Source organism: Plectropomus leopardus, chromosome 14, assembly GCF_008729295.1.
Source record: "Plectropomus leopardus isolate mb chromosome 14, YSFRI_Pleo_2.0, whole genome shotgun sequence".
NCBI lineage: Eukaryota > Metazoa > Chordata > Actinopteri > Perciformes > Serranidae > Plectropomus > Plectropomus leopardus.
In genome coordinates this window covers 32,042,350-32,069,356 of record NC_056476.1, presented here as the reverse complement: position 1 = coordinate 32,069,356, position 27,007 = coordinate 32,042,350, and the positions used below count along the sequence as shown (strand labels likewise).

At 41.8% G+C, this 27,007-nt stretch overlaps 1 protein-coding gene across 2 annotated transcripts; it reads right to left on the bottom strand.

Moving 5' to 3' along the window:
• Positions 1-2,985: 2,985 nt before the first annotated feature.
• ldah (lipid droplet associated hydrolase) lies at positions 2,986-13,583 on the bottom strand. 2 transcript variants are annotated; one of them, XM_042501347.1, is made up of 7 exons: positions 13,407-13,583; positions 11,968-12,119; positions 10,838-10,972; positions 9,933-10,102; positions 7,772-8,012; positions 4,690-4,772; positions 2,986-3,193 (listed from the first exon to the last, which is right to left on the bottom strand). In XM_042501347.1, exons 2-7 carry the CDS (start codon positions 12,098-12,100, stop codon positions 3,002-3,004), a joined length of 954 nt encoding a protein of 317 aa, XP_042357281.1. In that variant the 5' UTR covers positions 12,101-12,119; positions 13,407-13,583; the 3' UTR covers positions 2,986-3,001. The 2 variants fall into 2 exon arrangements, with proteins under 2 accessions (XP_042357281.1, XP_042357282.1); XM_042501348.1 differs by having other exon boundaries at positions 13,411-13,583.
• Positions 13,584-27,007: the final 13,424 nt, after the last annotated feature.

Genomic DNA, 27,007 nt, shown 5'->3' with positions numbered 1-27,007 from the left:
CCTCTCCTTGGGATGGGTCGGAACGCTCAGCTACCACAGGAGAGACTTTGCTGACACCAAGGACAATTTGTTCAAAGACAGAATTGAGAAGATGAAGAATTATGGAGGTGGATTTAGATTCCCTTGCTATCTCAAACCTATGCCAACAGAAGAAGAGATGTGCCAATGCCACCACTAAAGTCAAGCAGGCCTTTGGTGGGATAGAGGAAGGAGCAGCAGCTGGTCACACTGGAGGGAAAACTGAACTTCAAAGATCCGGGCTTGGTTGACTCGGTAATAACCCTCTGGATTACAACTGCTCATGATTCTCTTTTAAAGTACTATTCAAAACTAACACTTGTATTGATATCAGTTGTGTTTATGGGAACCAAACCATCTAATGATTAGGGCTGATTATGTTAGAAAATATCAGGGGCTGTTCCGTTAGGATGGTTAAGAAGTGACAAAGCAGTATTCTAGTGAGTTGTTTATAACTTAGAGAAACATTGTTTTCAATGGTCCAACTCCCCACCTCCTTCACTTCAGATCTACTGAATTATTTTTTATGCTTCAGCATGTCTACTCGTCCATACTATATCCCATTTTCATAAATGCCATATCTTAAGAACGCCTTGAGGAAATTTCTCACAAATTTCCACTTGGACTCAAGGATGAACTGGTTAAATCTTGGTGGTCATCAGTGGCGGTTGGCCAGTAGAGGGCGCGAGGGCCCCCCACCCCCCACCCCACATATATCAAGAAATTAAAATTTACTTAAACACGTTAAATATAATTTAGATGTATATAAAAACAACTATAAAATAAAGATGTTTTTTCAGTCTTTTAGCATCTGTCAGCAGCCAGTACATATTATTTTTATATGTTATTTGGTCAATGTGAGTTGAGTTGGCTCTGCGTGGCCATGATGAGAGTGAGACCTTCGAAAACCCTCGGATATTGTGCGGGTTGGTGGATTTTGTTGCCTCCCTTGATGGTGCTGAAAGAGCACTTAGAGAACGCCACTGTATTTAAGGGGACTTCAAAAACGGTGCAAAACGAGTTATTGGACTGCATGCTGTCTGTTGTGAGAGAACACATCATCAAAGAAGCCCAAAGTAGAGATTTCATTGCAATCCATTGCAGATGAAACTATGGATATTGCCACACAGCGCCAACTTGTGCTTGTACTGCACTACATTGATGACAGAAACAACATGCAGGAGAGATTTTTGGAGTTTGTTCCCCTGCTGTCAGCTACAACTGATTCTATTGCTGCAGTACTATAGGAACGACTTGCTGTCATTCTTCCTGAGGATCAAAAAGCTAAACTTATCTGCCAGGCATATGATGGAGCCAGCGTGATGAGGGGTGCCACTGCAGGTGTACAGAAAAAAATATAGGATGAGTACCCTAATGCCCACTGCATCCACTGCTACACACATCAACTCAGTTTGATAATGCAACAGGCCACCTCTCACATATCCAAGGGGAGAATTTTTTTTCTGACCTTGGTGGATTTGCTAGCTTCTTTTCCAAATCACCCAAGCGGACCTCTGTCCTTGACAAAGTGGTGGCTCGCTCATCAACTGCCAACATCCAGCAACATTAGATTGAACTTTCACAGCCATACCATCAACACCGTGTTTGAGCACAGAGAGGACCTCATTCAATGTTTTGAGACAATTCGAGACTCAGGTGACTTTGATCTGTAACTGTCAGAGAAGCAGGGGCCTTTGCTATGCTGCTAGGTGATCAGGATTTCAAGTTCTTTCTCAAACTCTTCCACCACATCATGCCACATGTAGACCATCTCAATGCCAGACATCAAAATAAGAACATTGATTCGGTCCATACTAATCAGTGCATCCAGCAGTTTCAGCAGGACATTAAAATCCTGTTTTTGATATGATTTATTATTATTTGCTTTCACATTCTTATATCAGTGTTTTTTAGGTGCAATGATTTTTGTTTGTGAGTGTCCCTCAGCTGGCAAAGAAGCGTCGGACACGCAGTCTAGAGGAAATTGAGAGGATTGCAGCAGAGTTGGTTGCACTGTATTTTGTAGAAATCAGTCATCTGGCATTTTAAAAGTGGTAAGATTACTTACAAATCTTACTTACAAATACATAAAAACAAAATAAGATATATTGATCAATTACTTTGTCAAGGTGCAGGTGTTTTTTTCATGTTATTAAGCTGTAAAATATGAATGAGAATGTGAAACTCCTAAAAATCCTCATCACCACATCCATGACCACAGCAGAAGCTGAGAGGTGCTTCTCAAATTTAAAAAGAATTAAATCTCTGATTAAATCTATAGGCTACATTTTCCTTCTTTTTAATGCTGTGACCATGTGGACATTATAGCAGCTGTCAGGTGTGCAGTGCCAGGATAAATTATGCAGGAATACTCCGGAGAGGCAACGGAGTTAGCGTAATGCAGTAAACACACATGAGCATTTTCAGATTGAGGGAGCAAAATCATAGAAAGTCCTCTGGCAGATTGACCTATGTCAGCCTGACTAGGGGCTGGTTCAGGCAACCTGAGCCAGCCCGATTATAAGTTTATTAAGTCTACCCTTAAAAGTGGAAACAGTGTCTGCCTCCCTGAACAAAATTGGAGGATGGTTCCATAAAAGAGGAATTTAAAGAAAACAGTATACACAAAATATTTTTTGTGTTAGCTGTAAAAGTAAACAGACTATTAGAGGAGAAATAATTTTTGACAGTAATCTATCTGTAGACAGAGGTCTAGCACCCATGCAATCACATTTACATGTAATTTATCACAGTTTTAAAGTTTTAAAGCACAAATCAATCAATGAAAAATACAAAAAAAAAATAATTAAAATGGATTTTAGATAAATTCCCATATCATTAACCACAGTATGCCATAACATTGATAAAATATATTTTAATTAATATTTGCAATTCAGCACTGAGCTTACAATTCCATTAAGTCTACATATATATATATATATATATATCAAAAAGAAACTGGTCACCTCAGTGTTCATGTCAGTCAGAGGAAGAACACATCTCTACAGATCCATTCAAACACCATTTTGGCAACTTCTTGTCCTGCTTCCAGGACGAAGGCATGGTGGAATCCTCTCTCACACAGTCTGAAGTCTCCTCGGGGGAAGTCCTGCTTGATATCATGATAATATTGAACAGGGCACCAGTGGTCTGTGGCTCCATAATAAAAGATGAGCTGAAAATAAGAACACAAATATTTTATTCACAATAACAGTTGAAGAGAGCATGTCACAAATAAAACATCACCTGGTTATCAAGCATGTTGTCTTTATGTGTCATGTGGCTTTTATGTTATCAAATATTCACTCGTAGCCACAAGTAGAGAAATGTCACTACAGAATTATACACACACAAACACCTACCATCCCTCAGTGCTGGATCCTCACTGGGACCTGAGACCTGTACTACAAAGCCAGTTCAACAAACCCTGGCTATCTTTCAGTTATCCGGCTAAACTAACCCTAACATTGGTGTTCTGGATAACCTGAACCACAAAACTGGTTATCAACTTGCTCAGTCCACTGTGGGTTTCCTTCTCCAGCACCCAGTGTGTTGATGTGAAAGAGGCGGGGCTGTTAATCATGAGGAACATCATCAGAACAGAGAATGAAGTACCTCTTGTGATATAATGTTAACAGTCTATGAAACTGTGATACAGCTGACCTCCTATTTATGGGACTGCAAAAAGTCATATATAATGGTGTGAAATGTAAACCACAGCCTGTAATCTTACTGCAGGATCAGATGTAGAAACACCAAAAATCTTTTCCAAATATTAATAGTAAGCCAAGACTAATAATACATGAAGAGGACTATTTGTTGCTGTTGTCAGGTGAAGATACCACTCTGAGTATCTCACATAAAAACACTTGCAGTGATGTCAGACTGTTCCTGCTACCAAAGTAAAGAGTGGAAAAGTAGCTAATGACTGATGAGCTCTTTCAGACCCAAATGTTGCATTTATAATAACAGGAGACAATTAACAGTGTGTGGATATTTTTTCATAAATAATATGAGAGTTCTCAACACACAGGTGTCTCCTATTATTGTGAGCTGCAGTGATGAATCAGTGTCAAATCAAACGCACTGTCAGATATTACTGCAGGATCAAATAATCAAATCACTGTCATGTTTCTAATGTTGTAAACCATCTCTACATTTGTTAGAATCTCTGTTTTAAAACCAGTGGAAACATAAAGTCTGGACCAACAAAATGATTCTAGTAACTCTGTAAAAATATTGATCTTTAACTCTGTTTACCTGAAAGTCCCATCACTCTGGACTTGTGTCCATGTCGGCACACTTTTTTTCCATTGATGGGATTGGTCAGAGGTCAGGGGTTAAACAGGTTGTTATCTGATATTCTGAAGTCAACCTGCTGCAGAGCAGGCTAGCACCAGTTACCATGGTGATTTATCCTGGTAATAAGTGAACCAGCAGTACTGAAAACCCAGAATTAACCTTGAAGTTAATAAACTGGTCTGTGGTTGGACTAAGATTCCCTGTAGTAATGTAGTAATCATGGGCCAACTAGAAACTCTGCTAACATTGTGTGTGGAAACCAGTTGCACTGGTTTATCTCTCCACCAGGAGGAGCAGTGACCTCAGAGCTGGTGGCCTCTGCTGGGGACTTCTACCTGGCTGGATCAGTCTGGGCAGGCTGTTTCTTACCTTTTCAAGATTTTTCTTGATGGTTATGTTGTCTCTTTCCAGAACTTTCCTCATCTCCTGACCCCCCATATACATGGCATTCGCTACAAAGAGAGACAGATCACACTGCTCGAGTCATCGCTGTTCTTCACTCATTCTAAAAATATGAAATGACGCAGGCTTGAAGTTTAACATATCTGTAATTCGTTTTACACAATAGATGGAAAGAAATTTTGAGGTTAATTAAAAAAAAAAGTTGCAGAAGTGACTACATTTTGGTGAGTGACAGACGCAGCAAGCTGGAGAGACAAAGTGTGCAATGTGTGTTTCAGTGTTCATGTCTCTCCTTATTGCCTTCTTGCACATGCATTTCAGGAAGGATGGCACACAAACAAAGCAGACATGTTTAGATGAGCTGGGTTCACTGAGGTCAAAACAAAATGAGACAACACTCTCACTCACCATTAAACTTTTGAGACTGGATGCTGAATCCTCAAAGTAGATATTAATGATGTAAAGATTAGGACAGCACTCTTATAATATATATATATATAGTCTTATAATTTTTAATATTGGTGCACAGACATTTGGGGATAGATACCCTTCTTCAGCATGTAGATTAGCAATGTCCAAAAGGAAGCTCACAGGTGGGGGTTCTTATAAGTCAGTCAAATCATAACCAGTGCATCCCAGCAGGGGGTGACAAAAAAATTTACAAACACACATGTTTACATGATAAAGAACGATCTTGTTCACTTGATGAACAAAAATACAATTCATACAAAGCAAAAAAATGAAATCTCCTCATTCAGCCCATGAATAAGGGTGTCAGGATGATGTCTCCTTCTGGAGGAGGATTCTGTCTCTGTTGCCTCCTCTCTGTGTCTCTACGTACTGCAGTTCACTCAAGTTGTGTCTGATTACTGAAGTGTCTTGCCACCGATGATTTCTCTTCCTGATTACGGACAGATCATTTATGTTCACAGATCCTTGTTTTTAACTGTCATTTTGTTTTTCAACATAAAATAGATTTCACTGACTTTTCAACAGGTAAGTAACAAATTTCATATTTTATATTCTCTGAAGTCTACACCAGGATGAATGAAATGATGGCCCTATAATCACAGAATACCAGTGTATGCAGTTATGAGGAGGAAAATTTCCACTGGGGATTTGGTAAAGAAAATGAGAGGGCCTCCTCAGAAAATCTGATTTAACTAAGAAATCACACAAGTTGAAGGAGGTTTATAAAAAATATCTCTTTGTGTTGTGAACAGACTTAGATATAGGGCTGTACGTAAAGATGCAGGACCCTGCGAGGTGTCTCTGGGTCTGCTTTCAGTAACTCAGACCTCTGAACTTGGCGTACCTTTTTGAGAAGTTATCTAATATTCCACATTCATATCCTCTGTCTCATATTTCTTTTTTGGATGTTTTGGTGAAAAAGAGGGGAACTTTTCTTTCTCTTGCTCCCTCCATCTGCAAACACTCGTGTCTGTTTACTGCATTACACTAACTCTGCTGTCTCTCCGCAGCATTCTTGCTCACTTGTTTCCTAGTTTTCCCGGATCTTGGCTGCAATCTTGGCTGCGCCTGATCACAGTGATGGCTGTGCTGGTGCTGTGACCCTGCCTTTGGTCGTGCTCGTGCTGTGGCTGTACTGTTACTGTACCCCCCCACTTGCCCTGATCGTGGTCTTGGTTTTGCCTTTGCTGTGGTCCTGTCTGAAGCTACGCCTGTGTTGTGGGTCCTGGTTGCGCCGATGCCATGATCATGCTTGATGCGACCTTCTACTGCCATTATTATGAGTCACGCCTCCACTATCCAAATACGCATGGGACTTTTATCAATACCCACAATATTTGCACAAAACATCACATTCTATCATAGAGTGCATTTAGTAATTTTAGACCTATCGTTATTGTAATATGACGTTTTTGTTACCATTATTGCTGTGCATCTCTCCCCCTCTCTTCCCATCTCTCTTTCTCTCTCTCGCTCTCTTTCCTTTTTGTCATTATAATTCAATTGTTATATACGACATCTATTGCTCGTCTGTCCATCCTGGAAGAGGGATCCCTCATCATTCTCTGTCGCTTTTCCTGAGGTTTCTTCCATATTTTCCCCCGTTACAGGGGTTCTTTTCCTTAAGCAATGTGAGGGTCTAAGAGTAGATGGATGTTGTATGCTGTAAAGCCCTCTGAGGTAAACCGTGTTTTGTGATAATGGGTTTTATAAATAAAACTGACTTGACTTGACTTGACTTATCATTCTGAAAAGAAGTTTCCTGCACAGTCAGCTACTGAGGATCAGATGCAACTCTGATGAATCTTTTAAAGCAACATCACTTTGCCTTAGATTCAAAGACAGAGGATAAGTGTGTATACTTTTTGTTCATCAAGTAAACAGGTATGTTCTTTATCATGTAAACATACGTGCTTTGATACATGTAATTCTGTGACTTGAAAAATGTTTGTCTTCCCCTGCTGGGATGCACTGGTTATGATTTGATGTGCTGACTTATAATAACCCCCACCTGTGAGCTTCCTCTGTGACACTGCCAAAGTACATGCTGAAGAAGAGCGTCTGGCCTGAAATGTCTGGTATAGTATATGGATTTTTGTGTAAAGAAAAGAAAAAACAATCATCGGCTGACTTCAAATCAAATGTAAAGAGAGTCAAAAGTACAATATTTATCTTTTAAATGTAGTGGAGTGAAAGTAATAAGTTTCCATAAAAAATAACACTAAAGTTAAGTTGTACAGATACTCAAAAACTGTACTTAATTGCCATTTAGTACTTAAGCAAATGTGCTTTGTATGCATGGCTTTAAAAAATCTGACAAAAGGAATGCTTCTGCACATCTCTGGATTTATGTGTGCACACAGTTTTAGTGGTGAATCTCCAGAGTTTGAAGCATCTGGCCCCTGGACTTCAGCACAGCAGAAGCTCCACAGCTGTGCAGCTGATTACACACACACATCCTACGGCTGTGTCTTGAGGACGCTGCATCAATGGTGGCATTATATCATTGATATACAAGCTGTACAGCAAAACATCTAGCTGGCACTTAATGTAAGCAGTCAAACAGAGCAGAACCAACCTGCACAGTCTCCACTGAGCAGACACGTGGTTGGCTGGACCACACTGCGGTCCAGAGAGCGAATGCCACAGAACAGCAGTTTGATGAGGCAGGCTTTGAGTCCGTCAGGCAGCAGAGAGAGCAGGAAGACAGGCAGGTAGGCCACATAACGCATGTGACACAGCACAGGGGTCATGACCTTCCCCTGAGGAGTCTGAGCCATGCGCTCGATAGTGGGAAACAGCATGATGGCTTTTAAAATCTGCATCAAAACACACACAAAGGTCACAAATGGCACTGGAGCTGTCCTGGATCAACAGGACATTCAAAACAAATCAGAGCAGCTAAAACACTCACAGAGATAACAAGCTGTCTATTATGGAAAACCCAGAAAAAAAGAGGTTTCCATGCATTTTAAAGACAGGGGAGGCAGAAAGTTATTCTTCTGGCCCTCCTCTTGGCTCTGTTTTCATGCTTTAAAAGAATCTAGCCCCAGATGGAAAACTTTGGCCAATCACAGGTCATTTTAGAGAGAGGGCGTTCCTATTGGCTGTTCTACTAAGGCTGATGTGCATGGAGGCTGCTTAGGAGAAAGCCTGATTCAATGGAGGAGAATCCTACAGAGAAAGTTGCTACTCCAGCGCTGGCAACAACTACCTACACTGCAGAGCAACACAACAAAAGAAAAACAGAGAGTCTGAAAAGAGTCTGACAATAAACAAAAATAATAAAAAACACTGCAGTATCAGTGAAGGGTTTCAGAGATGGAGAAAAATTGTTGTTAATAGTTAAGCCTCCTGTTAATCTGAGAGGCTCACGACTGTGGCTTCAACTTCACATTTATGTAGGTAATGTCAGTTAGACCCTTAAGTCACAAGCTGCTTTTACACTGCCTGCTCAAGGCAGGAACATTGCACTGTTACGCCTCGTCGTTCTGTGTATAAGGTATGACTGAGGAAGGAGAGAACAGAGTGGTCTTGCCTCTGAGCTGGGACAGGAAGTAACAACAGCACTGCAACGAGGTCTAAGCATAGACTGTATATAAAGATGGACAAAAGGCCCCCACTTCCCCAAGCCATGCTTCAGTGAAGCTAAATATTCGGGAAATGGCCACGGCCATCTTGCACTGGTGATGTCACTCTAGCCAGAGTCTGCACAGTATCAATATTCACAGTGGGGGAGTTCCCGCCAAAACACCAGTCCAAATAATCACAAGTAGCCCCACGGAATGTGAGCAAATGGACTGTAGAAGCCACTTATTGTAGAACTAAATTCATGTTGTCCATCTTTATATACAGCCTATGGGTCTGAGTAAAAGGTAAAGCCAGAAAGAAATGACCATTGGCAGGGTGGGCATGATGTTTTGATGACATGTTGTGGGTATGACCACTCTTTTAAAATTTTAAAAGTAGCTGTCAGCTGCTAATTCAAAGAAGAAGAACGGCAGCCGTAAATGTCCACGAACAGGTAAAACAATGAGATTCAGAGATGGTAAATGATGTTATTTAGAAAGTGCTGCTGCTGCTTGTATTATTGTGTCACATGTGAGGCAGATGCCGTTGTGTTAAACATCATGCCTGTCACGCCTCTTTTGGTCCTGTGATGCCAGAACCATTTTCAAACCACAAAATGGAGCAACATGATGCTGCCATCATTTCACTCAGGGTAAAATGCAAAGGAGGGGAAGGACTTAGCAGCAGCTCTATAGAGTCATCTCTCTGTGAAAAGGGCCACAGAGTGTCCCCTGCCTCACTCCTTGCCACCATAGACCACCTCGCTGGATGAGGGGTAGAGTAGCTCCAGAGACCGACCCTGAGTTAGCGGCCATAGCAACCTGAATCCAGTCAGCTCAAACCATAGCTGCCACTCCCCGCAGGATCTGCTCTTTTTCATCAAATAAGAATCAATGAATGTATGGGAAGCACTGGGTTATTGTATAAAGCACATGCATATGCCCGTGGTCGTCTGGTGGGAGGGGCTTAAGACAGAGAGGGGACAGCTGCATGAGGTGGGTGTACTGTTTTCAACATGAGGCGCACCCAGAGCAGGGACAGCATGTGACAGGCTGCTCATTGTGTCCACACCTTCCACTGACTCCTCCTGATGATTTGATGCTCACATGCTTTACTGAACAGGGAATGTGTTTCCCCAAAAAGAAACATAATGAGATATAGAGTGCAACCTTGAGTTGAGGATTTCTCTTTATCATGTTCAGAATAATGTAGCAGCCGATGGAGTGTCCCACCAGCACCAAGCTGATGTCTCTGGGGACATGTCTCCTGAGGAAGGCCAGCTTGTGTTCAATCTGCCCGTTCAGACCAAACATGTCCTGCTCTGCTGCTGACGAGTTGTCTGTAGAAACAAAAAGTTACAAATCTCAACTTGTCTTGCATCTTTCTTTCTTGAGACTTGAAGGGTAAGACTTGCTTGTGACTTGCATGTGTGACTCACTCCCACCTCTGATTTTTGAGACAACTGTACTGTTAAATGTGTGGTTTGTGTATTTAGGAAAAAACAAATAAAAAGTGACGTGTACTTCACTTGAGCATTTGCGGCCACTGCTTTGTTATTCCTTTAGAAGAGAAATATTGCACTTTTTACTCCACGACATTTATTTCACAGCTTATAGTTTCCAGTTACTTTTCAGACCAGCTTTATACATTAAATACAAGATCAGTAAAAAATTATTTCTACACCTGAAAAATGGCCATCATAAATTGAATTGCTCTTTCCTCTATCACCCCCACTGAAAAGCTACAGTGACCGGGCAGTAAGGTGTGGGAGTTCTGCTCTGAAGATGGGGATGCAGTTCTGCAGGTAGCTGCACATCAAACATAAGTCAGGGATCATATGTTCATTTCTGCAACTGGCTGACAGAATAGCTCTATTTTCAGTCCAACTCAAAACCTCACTTAATAGGCCGCAATATTGATAATATGTGATTTTTTTCTTTTTGGTCTTAAATTGGTATTGGCCTCAAAAATCCAACATCATTCAGGCACTAATATTTACTCACACTCTCTCTTCCAATGTACTTGGATTAGCGTGGGAACCCTAGCATGTAAAGAACTGGAGAACAGTCATTACCTTCCACCATGTCCATGGAGAGCGGGGGCACACAGTGGCCAGCGTGGCTTACAGCCCAAACTGGGTGGTGGGATTCAAACATACTGTACAGTGTTTGCATAAAGGTCCTGTAGAAGCCCACCACACCTGGATTACCTGCAGTGAAAACAGCACAACATCAGCACACTCCCCCACACAACAACCTGATAACTCAATTTAAACATGTTTCTCTTATGTCCTAACTGTCATGGTGCTGTTCCTTGTAATTTAAGTAATAATCTCAAACATTTTAATCTATTAAATGTCTGTTGAGTCACTACCTGTCCACAGATTATTTAACACAAAGGTGACTGAGTCTACAGCTCACTGATCAAAGTATTGCATTCTCTATATTTTTGCAATTTTATGAACTGGGTGTCGGGGCGACTCTTGCATCAGCACCAACTTACTGCTGATGCAAACTGAACATTTCCTCCTGCTGCAGCTTCACATTAAAAGCATTTAACTGATGAAATAGTTGACTTTTATTAAGTATAACTCAAAGGAAATTATTTAATCTTTTTTTGACAATGGATCAGTTTGAAATCTTGCAGGGAGTGATGGGATAGTCAGCAGCAGCCACAGTGAGCCATTCACACCTCAGACTTTCACTGTGCTCTGCTGTCTGCAGAATCCTGCAGCGTACAACATCAAATCAAATCCAATCAGATGTAACTTTCAATAGTGCATCAGCGAGAATAAGTTAAGAGTGAAATTCAACTACAGTTGCATGGCAATGATTTCATCATTACGGTACATTTGTATCACACTACATCCTCTGCTTTATGAATTCAGGCTTTTTACATTATGACAGCGAATGCAGTTCACATGTGACTTGGGACTAATTTTTTTAAAAGGAAAAAAAACTAAAGTTCTTTTCCAGCCCTAAACAGACCAGCTGATACAGTCATGGAGAGGTTCATGTGTTCATGAACCCTGAGCTGCTGCTGACTCAATCCAACCACTAAACACACACACCACACTGTTGGTGTGCATGACTTTGTTCCTGGTCATTTTACACACAACTCGGGTCACTACATGAGCTGATAATGTGGGGCCTGTCTCTGCTGGTATGACTTAAAGTGAGGCACATTCATGTATACAGAACTCACCTGGAATGATGAGAAAAAGCACCTTGTGTTTTTCAGAGTGTAACTGATGGGAGCCAAACTTCAGCACCTCTGTGATGGCTCCACAGCAGTAGATAAAGTCTGTGTGTGGTTCATCCATGTTGTCTGTCAGCATCCTGTCTGTATCATCCGTTCTGAGGGAAAAGGAGAAACAATGAATACCGGCTGTAATTCTATCATTTGCTTAATAAGTCACATTTATGCAGCCTTTAAGACTGTGTAATCACATTTATACAGATCAACTGAATACAATGCTGCATTAGAATTAGAGAGGGGGAGAGGGGGAGAGATGCAAAGCAATAACGGAAACAGACGCATGTCATAACACAATAACGATAGGTGCGAAATTATCAAATGCACTCTATGATGATATTGTAGGTGTTGATAAGATTCTCATGCATATATTGATAGGGAGGTGTCCAAAGGCATGATCACAGCATCTGCACAACCAGGACCAAGAGCACGATCAGGGCATGTGGGGGGTACAGTATCAGTGCAGCCACAGCACAAGCACAACCAAAGGCAAGTTCACAACGCCAGCACAGATATCACAACTTTCAGGGACAGCCAGGGTTTCGGCCAGGGTCCGGGAAAGCGAGGAAACAAGGGAGCAGGAATGCTCCAGAGAGGCAACGGGATTTGTGTAGTGCAGTTTAACAGAACCAAGGTGGTAAACAGTAAAAAGGATAAGCACTCAGTGAGGATCCTAGAGTCTTGGCTCTGTGGCTATGACATCATTTCTTTCATCCAAACCATCAAAATCTAATCAGATCACCATTGAGTCTAACTGGATGTTTATCAGGTTGACAAACATCCACTTTGTGAAAAGTGTTTTTGGGTCACTGTGAGCTTGTCCTGTGTTTGATCCTTCTTTCTTTTGTCCTTTTGTAGGCTTCAGTAAGGTAGAGCGCTTTAGCTATTTAGCATACTATTATATTAAGGGCAAATACATTTGAATCATACTTAAAACTGACGCAGAATCTAACTTTTCATAAAGTGTCCCAGTTTACCAGTATAACCCCTACAGATTATCAGTAAAAAAAAAAAAAAAGTCCAAAGGTGGCGCATTTCTTCCACGTCACAGGTTCACGTGCATGCAGTGTCTGTCAGATTCACAGCTCCTCCAAACAATAAGATTGTGAACTTTGCAAAACACGAGTACAGTTACAGATTTCCACATGTTGAAGTTAGCCTCCACAGCTCTCAGGTGAACGACACAGAGAAGACAGACAACTGACCACAGAGTTAATGGAAATGCAACGTAACGTAAACTTATACAGTTAGATTTCTTGGTGCAGAACTAAAGAATGATTGATGCAATATCATATTTGTACAGAGCGGAGTTACAGGATGAGATATGGAGCCGTGTTGAATAGATAGATTGTTGCGACACCTTTCTGTGACAGTGGCACGAGCATTACCTACAGTACTGAGTGACGTCAACGTTAATCCTCAGAGACGGAAGGTTCAGTGTTTTTCTGACGCTCTCTGACGGCTGTGAGGTGGACCAGAAGATCTCTGACCCGTCAGCAACAGCAGAGAGCCTGAGATGATGACTTCCCTATAATCCATCCATGGCCAGAACTTCAAAATTCCTGCTGTTTGAGCACTTCCTGCTCCATTCTGATTGGTCAGATTAGCAGCCAAGCTCTTTCTTCTTTTTATACAAGTATGGTCCCTATCACACTCAAAGCTGCATTACTGCCCCCTGCTGGAGTCCAGCTAGAACAGGTAGAATCGGGGTGAATGAATGAATGAATTTGATTTCGTTCACAAACACCTTGAAAAACAAAGATTAGTTCACATATATTGCTTCAGTCAACAACCAAAAAGGCAAAAGGCTAAAGCCCAAGGCCTAACCTATATCAACATAAGGATAACCCAGAGAAACAGCAATGCCAAAGACAGAAACAAATCAATGAATTCTTAAAAAAAATATACTCCTCAATCATTTAAAATTATAGTCTGTAATCATTTTACATTTTCAGACTTTTTGAAACTCAACAGAGAGCAAAATAATTTCAAATCAGCAGGGAGTCCATTCCATAATTTGACTCCCAGAGCTGAAACACATTGTTGCATTTTACATTTGTCTTCACTTTGCATATTTAAAAAAACAACAACCTTCTTAATTTAAGAAAAAATTGAATACAGACAGGATGGCTTTTGTTACGGATTTGAAAAAATATTTCCATGTTTTTAAATACACGCGCACGCACACACACCAGTAACAACAGACTGTAGGTTTTGCACATTCAAAGATGTGCAATTATTCATTAATATGCATCAGTTCTGTTAAATATTTTATGTTAATTTCACCTAAATTACCCAGTTGCTCCTCTTTCCAGTCTTCCCAGTACCATGAGCAGTCCCACTCAGACTCTCTGAAAGCTGAACATTTGCTGCTTTGGAGGATACATAGGTTTTCGGAATTCATTGTGAACCTCTATGGTTAATTATTATTAAAAAACAAAAAAAAATAGGGCCCAGAAAATACAGAACTAAAGGCTGCTGGAATCATTTCTGTATTATTCTCGAACTGTTCAAGTCTTTGTGTCAATTTGCCATCATTTCAGACCTTTCAACAAGACAGTCTCCTAGTCGTACTGTGATGGGAGGACTTGTTGCTACAGACCTCGAGATGGTCTCCAAACTGTGCACACTGGTTGTTGTAAATAGCTTTTGTGTCCAGTGCTTCCAAAACGCAGTGCAGCAGTTAGTTATTGCAGTTCTGTGTCTCCTCTATGAAGCATTCTCAGAAAACATTAAGAGCTCAAATTTAATTGCATGTTCAATGCTGCTTTGTGAAATGTTGTAGTGTTGCCATTTATGACATTTATTTGTTGCATGGAATCATAAAGTATGGTTTCAGTAAAATGTAGCCGTTGCCAGTTCAGTTAGGTGTCAGGTGAAGTCAGGTGGGACACATTTTGGCATATTACCAAGAAAACCACCGAGAACTTTTCAGATTACCTTAAGATTTACTTTTACAACGTGTTATGGTTCTCTGCTTTATTTCAGTGAAGGAAATATGTTGTTTAGCAAAAATAAATTAGAAACTTTGGACCTTCAGACACATCAAAAACACCTACCTCACTCTGATGAGTAAAGGAAAAGGCTAGGCTAGTAAGAGTGCAATGGGACAGTCATGTTTATTTTTTTAAATGGTTAAATCCATTTATCAGTTCAGTCTTTGATTAAATCAAAATATAACCTATGTAAAGAACATTTGTAGCAACAATGCAATAACACAATAACACTGGCTGCTATAGTGATTCAACTCACACCCAGCAGGTCCCATGGGCTGACCCACAGGTTGGGCTGTTCAGGTTAGTTTGTTAGAAAATTTTGCGTGTTTTTGGCGGTTTGGGTCATAAAGTGACGAAGCAGCATTCTGAGTAAGCTGTTACACTTTCTCCTGGCAAATCCTTTCTCTCTTACACAACAAGCAGCTTTCTCATCAGCGCTGCTGCACTCAGGCTTTCTGATTTGGCTTTTGACCTGGGAAATCTGCAGAGGTCTGACATATTTATATCTGTAAATATGCAGGCCCAAAAGTGTTCTTACAGCAGCAAGAGTCTCTCTGTCCACACTGACAGTTAAATACACGTTAAATATGCAACTCTGTAATGTCATGTAAACAAACCACTGTACCTGTCAGCTGTGCACTCATGTAAAGAAACCAAAGAAGTTATCAGCTGTGCACTCAAGATCATAGACTTAAGAAAGATGGGTGAGTAGTTGTTGTCTCTCTGTCCTCTGATACTTTTTTCAAGCAACAACCCCCCCCCCACAATACAGCCAACAGCAAGTAGGTCATCACCAGACATTTTCAGCTCTGGTTTGCAGTTTGGGTTCAGGTTAATGATTAATACACATGAGTGCAGGTAGGGTGGGTCAGGATGGCTCCCACAGTGGGCCAGGTTGGGTTAGATTTTAGAAAACCCTGATGTGTGCATCGCTACAGGCTTTAGAGCCCAGGATGTAAACCTTATTTGTCCTATTTTACCTGATGCCCCACATTACTTGACTTCAACCAATAGTAATGGTACAAAAATGTCAGTGTTTAGGATTAGGCAGGGTCATCATTCAGTAGGCTATCCTTGTGGCCTGAGGGTAGAAGCTCCTCCTGTCCCAGGTTACCAGGGGGGTGATGAGGTCCAGGGTGGATAGGTTGTTTTTTTGTCCTGCTAGCAGCAGGACGTGGTGCTTTGGTTGAATTTTCTTTTTGTACTTTTGTGGAATAAAACTGCATTTAACCTTATAGCAACTGCTCCATTGAGGCAGCAAACAATAATGCTACAAGATACTGTTGGATCTACAGTGGGCCTATAGTAATGTCATGTGAAGTGACGGACCTATCACTCAAAACCACAACACAATTTATTCAACTTAACCACTGTCACTTTTACATTATAGTGACAGCAATCAGCATAAGTTAAATGTCTGCAAGAAGAATCCTGTAAGAAGAATGATGTATAAAAACCTTAAGTCTTTAATGTGTAGAAGTCGTTTACTCTGCTACAAGTGAGTTACTACCAAATAGAGCACCTTTTTTCAGTGGTGGATGAAGTACAGATTTCTCACCAGAAAATGACTTTGGTAAAAGTTAACATCACCTGTTATAATTACTTGAGTAAACAACATCAGTGTGGGGTCCACTGAGGGGCCGTGTCCTACTACCCTCTTTGCAGAGCTGCTTCAGGAAGTTTTTGGGGAAGAGCTCCTGGAGTCACCGCCGGAATTCGACAGGGCACACTGCACACTCTCCGACAGGCCGAAGCCGGGGCAGAGACCGAGGCCTGTTATCATCCAGCTACACAGGTACCAGGTGAAGGAGAAGATCATCCACGAGGCCAAGAGAGGCAAGCTACAATATCGAGGCTCCCCCATCTCCATCTACGAAGGCTACGCTCCAGAGGTGGTAGACCTCCAACATTATCGAGACGTGATGTTGGAGCTGTACAACCTGGGCTACAAACCCGCACTGCTGTTCCCCGCCAAGCTCACCATTGTAACAAAGGACAGAGGTAAGAGGAGGCTCTCTTCAGTTATAGAGGCTAGAAGCTTCATTGCATCCATGCACACGGAGAATGCCTGACTTCAGTGGGTGGCTATTAGCTGTTGAGCTGCTGAGCCATCGTTTCGCTACCTGAATAGCCGTACCTTGACTAGTCTTGGTCAGTGCTGTGCTAATCGACCCACTTATCATTAGTGGCATTAGCCTACTACTGCACAAACCACTCGATATGAGGGCCCATGTTTAGGCTGTGTGGACCTTCAAAAAAACATTGCTAGTGTCATGATTCCTGCATTTCCTCCTCCTCCCCCCGCTGCCAGTATTTTTCCATTCATCCTTCCTCTGCTCTGCTCTACCTGCAAGCCACGCCCACAGCTGCAGCCTGCTCTCCCCACAGCTGCAGCTCATCACCCATCAACCCAGTATTTAAGACACTCCAGCCCTCTCAGTCATTGCCAGATCGTCCTCTGCTATTATGCATGTCTTTCCAGCGCTTACCTGCCAGATCTTCCGTTGCCGACTCTGCCCGTCCCCGACCTGCTCTCCTCGCCTGCCTGCCAGTGTACATACCTGCCTTCTGTCCTCGACCACGTGCTCTGTTTCGGCGTTCCGGAAATCTGACGGCTCTGCTGGTAAACACTCCTCTGCTCGGCTTCGACGTTCCTCCTGCCTGTTTCCCTGTCGGTGCTGCTGCCCTCGCGGACGGATTTCCTGGTTACCGATCCCCTGCCTGCCCTCGACCATTCTTCTGCTCGACCCCCGACGACGCTTCCACACGTGTAGTCGGCTCGTTGTGCTACGGGGCTTCCTCCTCACCAGCCACAGTAGGTACAGGCTTCGTTTCTTCTCTTCGTGGGAAACCCAGAGACACTGCTTGGGCTTACCGCCTGAACAACGAACTGACTATCTGTAAACTGAACTTTCTTTGTGTTGGTATTAATAAAAGTTATTACCGACCGCCAGGGCGTTTTGTTGTACTGCATCTGGGTCCTAAGCACACCCGTTACAGCTAGCTGTTTTGTTTATTTTTTCTCTCTAAGGCTTGACAGTTGCAGGTTAACTCAATATCTGATGTTAAAGGGCACTTCTGCCCCTTTTTGTTACATTCTTCTCCCTGCCTGTGCATACATACGTATATATGGAACTCTGTCGGGTTACCTGGAGTACTCTTATCTTTTGTTGCTCAAGTATTCCTTCAGTTTGGCTTTTTTTTTTTTCTTTTATTGAAGTTATTTAATGATTGAGGTGTTTTCAGTACTAGTTAACCATTTTTACCTCTTGAATATAATGTCTCAGACATGCAGAGCACTCTGTTGGTTTCAATTTTAATTCAGAGACAATGATGCATATGTGCCTTATTTAGAGACTTAATTGCCTTGTTTGGTGCATCAGCGTCTGTGTCCACCCAGAAAACGGGTTCCATGATAAGGCCGTAATAAGTTTGTTTTTATCCATTTTAGACCACTCTTTTATGGTGCGCTTTTAACATGTTTTTATCTGTGACTATATCTTTTAACTGGATAAATGATTTTACCAACAAACTTGGATTTTAAGATTGTAGACAGTTACCAATGTCAAGGACAAGTCCACCACTCACCTCATCGCCTGCTGCCTGTGACATCTGTCTCCAGCTCAGCCAGAGGCTCTCTGAGCTGGAAGTTAGGGTCTCTCTACTCCTGGGGATCGGCAAGCCACCAGGGACCCTGGACACGATAGTGCCGGTTGAGCGGGCGACTGACAACAACTGGGCCAAACTCAGGGCCCCGGGTCAGTCGCCACCGTGGACTCTCTTCCACAGGAAGAGCTGCGGTAGCAGGTCTCCCCCGTGTCTCCCTCGCTTCCAGGACCCCTGTCTGTCCAATAAGTTCAGTCCGCTGGATGAACTGGAGTTTCCTCTGCTCACCGCCTCCTCACAATGGGACCTAAGACCACCTCCCCGGCCCTCCATCCTCCAGAGAACTGCGCCCCTCTCCTTCACGCCGTGCCCACAGCCTCCAACAGCTGGAGCCTCCACCCGACAAGCCTCCACACGTCGGACCTCCCCCTCCAGCCACCAGGACCCCGACGACTGGAGCCTCCACACGTTGGGCTCCACAACCTGACCCAACTACAATTATCATCAGGGACTCCATCATGTAACAGGTAACTACAAACAGGCATCATAGCAATCACACCAGTGGAGCCAACATTGACAATTTAAAGACAATAAAACCACAGACAACCATCCTGCAGAGGAAGCAGACTGCTGTGACCCTTAACATGGTACTACTGAAACATACGTTCACTGTCAAATAAAACTTTTCTTATTATTGAACTAATTTTAGATCATAATATTGAGTTTGTTCTGAAACTGAGACATGGCTGGGCACCGATGCACCAGCTGCCCTCATGGAAGCTTCCCCACCAAATTTTAACTTCACTTTTCGAGGAGCGGCAAAAACGGTGTTGGCACTGCCTTCATCCTCTAAGACAGGTTTGTTTTTAAGGAAGTGTCATTCGTCAGTGTCACCACCTTTTGAATACCATGCCTTTGTTTTTAGCAGCCCTCCTATTTTATGTTTGAACAATTTACGGACCACCCAAACACGGTGCTAATTTTATTAATAAATTCTCCGATTTACTTTCAATTATCCACACCTCTTACAAAAAAATCATTATCTGCGGTGATTTTAACATATACATTGATAATTGGTCAGACCCAATCGCCTCTGAGTTTTTAAACCTGCTTCACTGCATGGGTTTTATTCAGCATGTCACTGAACCCACTCACAACAGAGGACACACTCTGGATCTTGTCATAACATCCAGCCTGTCCACCAGTGCGTCCTCTGTTGTTGACTTGGCATTGTCTGACCATTTCTGTGTCTTTTGTTAACATCACTGGTTTTATTCAGCGGGAACCTTCGAAGCAAACTGTGAGGAAACGATAACTTACTTCTGAAGTGGCTGCAAATTTTATTAAGGTTTTACATGACATTCCTGTTGACCTTCTTTGTGTGATTTTATCATTAAGAATTTTAACAGCAACTTAAATTCGACTCTGGACTCCGTCACCCCACTGAAAACGAGGGAGGTGAAAAGAAATCCTATTCCCCCATGGAGAAATTAATAAATAAAACAATTAAAAAGAAACTGTAGGACAGCAGAAAGGAAATGGAGAAAATCAAACTGTTAATACATTACCAAATCCTCCGTGAGCAACTAAAAATTTACAATAATGCAGTCAAATATTCCAGAAAGGCTCACTTCTCTAAACTCATCACAGACCATAAACACAATCTAAAAATCCTCTTCTCTACTATCAATCACCTTATTAACCCTGATTTCTTGAAGTCCAGCAGGATGTCAACAGACTCCCTTTGTGAGGACTTTGCAGACCACTGCAGAGGTAAAATTGATAAAATTAGATCAGATTTATTACCATATCAGAATATGGTTTTTAACAAACCAGAATCTTTGCTTTTATCTGAGGAAACACTGGAGAGTTTTGTCCTGGTTGATGCTGAAATGCTTGGTAGAGTTTTCTCCCAAGTAAATCTTACAAACTGCTTTTTAGACCCCATTCCCAGTTCACTTTTTAAAACATTTTATGGATTCTTCGAGGACGAACCTTTAAACATCATAAATTGCTCTCTTCAGACGATTTCTTCCCCACTGCCTTTAAGACTGCAGTGGTCAAGCCCCTTCTGAAGAAAGAATAGCAACTTAGATGCTAACATTCTTGATAACTACAGACCAGTATCCAACTTACCGTTTTTAAGCGAAATTTTAGAAAAACTTGTTTTTACTCAGCTAAATGATTTTTCAAATGAATACAATATTTAAGAAAAATATCAATCTGGTTTTAGGACGAACCACAGTACAGAGACAGTCCTGTTAAAGATTGGAAATGATTTGAGGTATAACATGGACATGAAGAAACCTTCTGTCTTGGTGCTACTGGATCTAAGTGCTGCTTTCAATACAGTAGATCACCAAAATCTTTTAAACTGACTCCACAACCTGGTCAGCCCCTATGGTACTGTTTTTAACTGGTTTTCTTCCTATCTCACAGATAGAGAATTTTTAGTATGTGTGGATACCTGCTCCTTGAAGAACTATAAAATAAACTGTGGTGTGCCCCAACACTCAATTTTGGGCCCCACACTTTTTAAAATCTACATGCTCCCACTTGGGAACGTCATCAGGGGGCATGGCATCAACTTTAACAGTTATGCTGATGATACAAAGTTATATATCTCTGTGTCTCCTGATGACCCAGGACCACTCCATGCCCTTTTTAACTGCATTTTAGACATCAGGTCCTGGATGGCAGATAACTTCTTGCAGCTCAACCAGGACAAAACTGAAATTTTAATTATTGGTCCTGAAACTCAGAGAGAAACTCATAACAAAACTACAGACTGTTTTTAAACCCATCACAACAAGTAAAAAACCTGGGCATTATCTTTGACTCTGAGCTTGGTTTTATTCCACACATATAAAATATAACAAAAATGGTATTTTACCATCTCAAAAATATTGCCAGCCTGTTTCTCTCCCAAGCAAACACAGAGATGCCGATGCATGCTTTTATCTCTAGTCGTATTGACTACAGCAATGCTCTACTCTCTAGTCTTTCTAAAGAACATTACTTAGCTACAACTAATCCAGAATTCAGCAGCATGTGTGCTGACGAGGACCAGAAAGAGAGCACAGATTACGCCTGTTTTAAAGTCTCTGCATTGGCTCCCTGTGTGTTTCAGGATTGAATTTAAGGTACTTTTATTGGTTTGTAAAAGTCTTAATGGTCTTGAGCCTTCTTATTTATCAGACTTGTTTTTATCACATGAACCCCTGCAGACCCTGAGGTCCTCCAGTACCGGCCTTTTAATTATTCCTAAAGTTAGAACAAAAACCCACGGTGAGGCATCATTTCAGTATTATGGCCCCCATCTGTGGAACAGCCTGCCAGAGGACCTGAGGGCTGCAGAGAGTGTTTTTAGTCTAGCTTTTAGCTAATCTTTCTTAGTTATTTTTATTTATTTATTGATTCTTAGGTTGTTAAACTGTATGTTTTAGCTAATTTTAGTTTACATATATTTTATCTCAGATTTGTTTTGTTTTATCTTATATGTTTAGATGTTGTTTTATGTTTTTAAATTGTGAAGCACATGCTACATTAAATGTATGAAAAGTGCTCTATAAATAAAGCTTGATTTGATTTGACTGGATTTGTTTAGTTTCTTAAAACATTAGCACACCGGTTTGTAATGCAATGCTTGGTCTTATACACACTCAAAATGTTTTTCATGTGACCTTGTTAAGCTTGACTTGGGATTGTTTACAGTTGGAATAAGGGAGGAGACCCCGGAAGTTAGTAGACTTTGCGAGTCATTGAGCTCAGAATGAGGATCTTTGTTTTGGGTGCAACCCTCGGTGTGGTCATGCATAGGACAATTGTGAGCGTTTGTTTTATTTCTCTATGTCTCTTCTCTGCTTTTTATTTTTATGTTATTTCTTTTTCTTTTGGGGTCCTTTTTGTTTGTGTGTGTGTCTGTTCTCTTTCTTTTTGATTTCTCCGTCTCCCGCCCTCTATAAGAAACGGCTTCAACTGCACTCAGAACACGGCATGCTAATGACGCATTTAGTGGGGAAACAGCTGCGACAGTCCAAACATTGTTTTTTTGAACAGGGAGACAAGACTGGGAGACTCTTGGCACAGCAGGCTCGTGTAGCCAGCACCTCTAGATTAATCCCCAGGATCAAATCAGCTAATGGCAGTCACATTTTCCGATCCAGTTGAGATTAATAAGTGTTTCTCAGAGTTTTCTGCCAAGCTGTATACCTCTGAATGCCCCCCAATCACTGCAACGGCCCCCAATTCCTTAGAATCATTAATAGACCCCCAAATTGCTGAAAATATTGCAGTTTAATTCTATAAGGCAGGGCTATTCGATTACAAATTCAGTTGGGCCAAATTTTAAAATCAAGAAATGTAGCCAGGCCACACGTTAGGTGCCCAATAAGCAGCTGGTAATGACAAATTTCAAACCAATACAGATCAATGTGATGAAAAACATGCACTTTTTATTCAGTCTCCCTTTTAAATTTGGTAACATGACAAAGGCACATAAAACAGTGCACAAACACAATAACAGAACTGTAATTGAACAGAACCTGAGCTAGTAGAAATATTTTTTTTCACTTAAATAAAAATAAAATAAATAGAATGAAAAAATAAAATGAAATTCTGTAAATAATCATTTTGGTCACATCTTACCCAGGCATATCTCAAAGTACATAAAAACAAAATGTGCACAGTTGTAGCAGTAACATTTGTTTCTGGTCATATCTGAACATGCCCCATTACAAAGTGCATTTAACTGAATAAAAAAAGAACTGTCAAACAATTCACTGCATAAACATATGAATGAAACTAAACCACACATCTACTACTACAGTTTGTTTTAAATCACCAAATCTGTGATTAGGAAACTTAGGAAACTTTTAGTTACACAACCCACATTCCCCTGCTGAATTTCTCAATGGGAAAAGTGACATTTTTTGTTCTGAACGAGAGCAGTGATTTTTGGCTCATAAGATGTCAGTGCAATTTGAAGGCAGTGGTGAAGAGTGCTGTCAGCCAGGGAACAGCGATTGCAACTTTTTATTGAGTTCATGTGTGAAAAGCTTAAATTACATGTATATGTCGATTCAAACATACTGAGCATGCAGATGGCTACTTTATGAACGTTGGGGAACTGGTGCTTGTTGACATCACTCCAAAACTTCACAGATCCCTTTGTATGAAGCTCTTGTGCCATAGTTCGGGTAACTACAAGTCCACAAGTTCCAGTATGAATTTCCCCTCATCTATGGAGGGGACCACCTCCTTTGCTCTGGTGGATATGCCCCCTGCTGTTGCAACAGTGAAAGGGTCCCTGGCAAAGCCCATTACTTCTGTGGGTAGAGCAAGTCCATCCAATTGACTGGATGGACTTCAACCTCACAATGAAATCCTATCACATCCGTGATATGTGCCGGCAATGATATGCTTTAGCGTAGCATCGGAAAAAGCAGCATTCTGCCGGTGCTCAAGTCGGTCGCAAAAAGGTCCAGTTTGACTTGGAATGCGCGCATCTGTTCCACAAGATCAATGACATTTTTGTCTCTGCCCTGTAGTCCCACATTTAAGTCATTCAGGTGTTTGATTATGCCACACCGGAAGCAGACGTCAGCTATGAATTTGTCGTCCAGTATGTGTTTCAAGTGTGCTTCCGCCTTTTTGTGCTTGCTGCTGTGGAGGAAAGCTGTAATCTCCTCTCTGACATCATAGAAACGCTCCAGTGCTTTACCTTTGGACAGTCACCTGACGTCATTATGCAAAAGTAGGTCATGGTGCTTAGCAGACATTTCTGACAGCAGCTTGTGAAATAGGCAATGTTGGAGGCTTGATGTGGAACAAATAAAATTAATTGTAGCCATCACACTGTCTATTGTCGTTTTAAGATTCCTGTTAAATTTCGCACACAACACCGTCTGATACACAATGCAGTGTAAGGATGTTATCTGGGGTGCAACAGCAGACCACCGTGCTGCCACTCCACTTACTTTATCTGCCATGGATGGAGCTCCATCTGTCACAAGCATGCGCACACACTCCATATCCAGACCATGGTCTTTAAAAAATGTTGAAATCTTTTCAAAGACTACCTCGCCAGCTGTGTGTCCTTCTAACGACATTAAGCCAAGCAGTTCCTCAAGCATTTGCCGTCAAAAAAAAACAACGGACATATAAGCACAATCGTGCAGTATCAGTTCTGTCCGTGGACTCATCTACTGCTATAGACATGACATCAGCTTTCTTCAGTTCCTTCAACAGCGTTTCAATTACATCTGTAGCTAGAATTTCAACGCTGCGAATGTTTGACTTGTCTGACAGGGGTACATTATTAATAGCAGATGTCACACTCCTTTTCATTCTGTTGTCATTATCACTTCATCCACGATGGCAAGCATACAATCTTTCGCAGTTTCAGAATCAGGGTTACGGCCCTGAGCCATGAGCTTTAATCCCCTCCTCTCGCAGTATGTGGATGTATGTATGTGTGTGTGTCTAACCATCCAATTGAGTTACAGCTGTCCCCAGAGGGCGTGTCCTTCCTGGTGGCTGGTGATTGGTGCAGCTGGTCGGTGCGGGGCTCCACCAATCCAGGAGAGACAGCGGTTATATGCTCAACTGATGGTGGCAGACACCACCCATATCTCCTGGTTGTGAAGTTGTTGCTTGTGAATTGTGTAAAGTGTAAGACAATTTGATTCCTGTGCGTGTCCCAGATTTGGGCCAGGGTAAGATTAAAATACTGATTTTGTACTGCACTCACCATAGGTTTTGTCACTGTTTAGGTTCACTAGGTTCAGGGGTGCTGGTCATTTGTCTTTCTCTTTTTCACTGAGTCACTAGAGTAGTTAGTTAGGTTTTGTTTTAGAGATATTTGAGTCATTTGTCACTGTAATCTTTAGCTTTACATAGTCAGCTCCAGTTTTGCTTTAAGGAGTCCTCTTTTTGTTATATTTATATCATGGTTTTGACAGCAGCTGGCGGCCCTTATCTGTTTTGCACTTAATATCCACATGTCCTTTTTTAAATAAATACACCTTAATTCACAATCCCCTCCAATGACTGTGTGTGTTACTTCCCTTTTCCCCATTGTGAGCTGGGTTTGTAACAGTCAGTAAATGGCCTTTTCTTCTTCACCAAAACACAGAGGGAAGCTGCTGTAGCTCTCTCTTGGGCTGTGCATGTCTGCACCATTGAAGTACAGCTCCGTTTGTAAGATGCAATCAAAGTCTGCACTTTTACCGTTCTCTCCTGAGATCCCTATGGGAACTTTGTCCGGAAAGTCGGGTATTTCTCGATGTGGTGCCTCCGGACATTGAAATCTTTTAGTACCCCAACGCACTTATGGCCAATTAAACACACGGGTTTGGGTTTGAACGTGCTGGTAAAATAAGTGTTTGTCAGTCCTGATGGGGTTAAATCGATGGTTTTCATGTCAATTCTACGTTCCAGAGTTGAAAAGGACATGTTTTAGACTCGGTATCTTGCCACCACGTCTGTCAGCACCGCTAGCCACGCTTGCATTGTGGGTAGACTGTTGTGAGGCTACGCAGAGTGTTGCATACAGAGTCTAAAACAGTGAAGGAATTTCTGAAATCTTGCGAAACGAGTTGCCCTCTGCATGTCTTGCTGGACCACAGGCTGGACCACTCAGGGGTTGGTTCTGGGCTGTATGTGACCTGCGGGCCGATAATTGAATAGGCCCGCTATAAGGCATACTCAACGCTATTAGCCTCTATTCTAGCCAGAATGCTCAATGATTCCTTTACTGCAGGCTGACTACCAGCAACTATGTCAAAGGCACCAATCTCATTTCTTTTGAAGACGGATAGAGACCCTACTTCTTGTGGTAGTTATAGACTGGTTTCACTTTTAAATGTGGATTGCAAGATCCTGGCCAAGGTCCTCTCCATCCACCTCCAGACTGTGATGTCATCTATAATTTCATTAGACCAGACAGTTTTCATGTTAAGCAGACACCCTTTTTTCAACACTTTTTCACTTTTTCAACGCTTTTAAATACCATATTTTCACCCACGTCGCCTACCCCAGAAGTCGTAGTGGTGCTTGATGTGGAGACAGTCTTAGATAGGGTGGAGTGGAGCTTTCTGGTTTTTTACCTTAGAAAAATTCGGCTTCGATCCTAGTTTTATTTCTTGGGTTATACTTTCATATGCCACTCCATTGGCTTCCATTAATACCAACAGCATTCACTCACCATACTTCCCTCTCCAACGCGGGACTCAACAGCACTGTCCACTTTCACTCTAGCTGTTCAACATAGCTATTGAGCCGCTAGCTATCTGGCTCAAAGAATAGAGTGCATTTGAGGGTATCATTCACTACGGCCCAGTTCACAAACTTTTCCTCTATGCTGACAACCTTCTGTTATTCATTTC

Coding starts and splice junctions, on each gene's coding strand:
- ldah (XM_042501347.1), bottom strand. CDS start 12,100: ATGCTGACAGACAACATGGATGAACCACACACAGACTTTATCTACTGC. Junction 10,973..11,967: donor GCTTTTTCTCATCATTCCAG/GTGAGTTCTGTA, acceptor TTTTCACTGCAG/GTAATCCAGGTGTGGTGGGC. Junction 4,773..7,771: donor GCTCAGTGGAGACTGTGCAG/GTTGGTTCTGCT, acceptor CTCTCTTTGTAG/CGAATGCCATGTATATGGGG.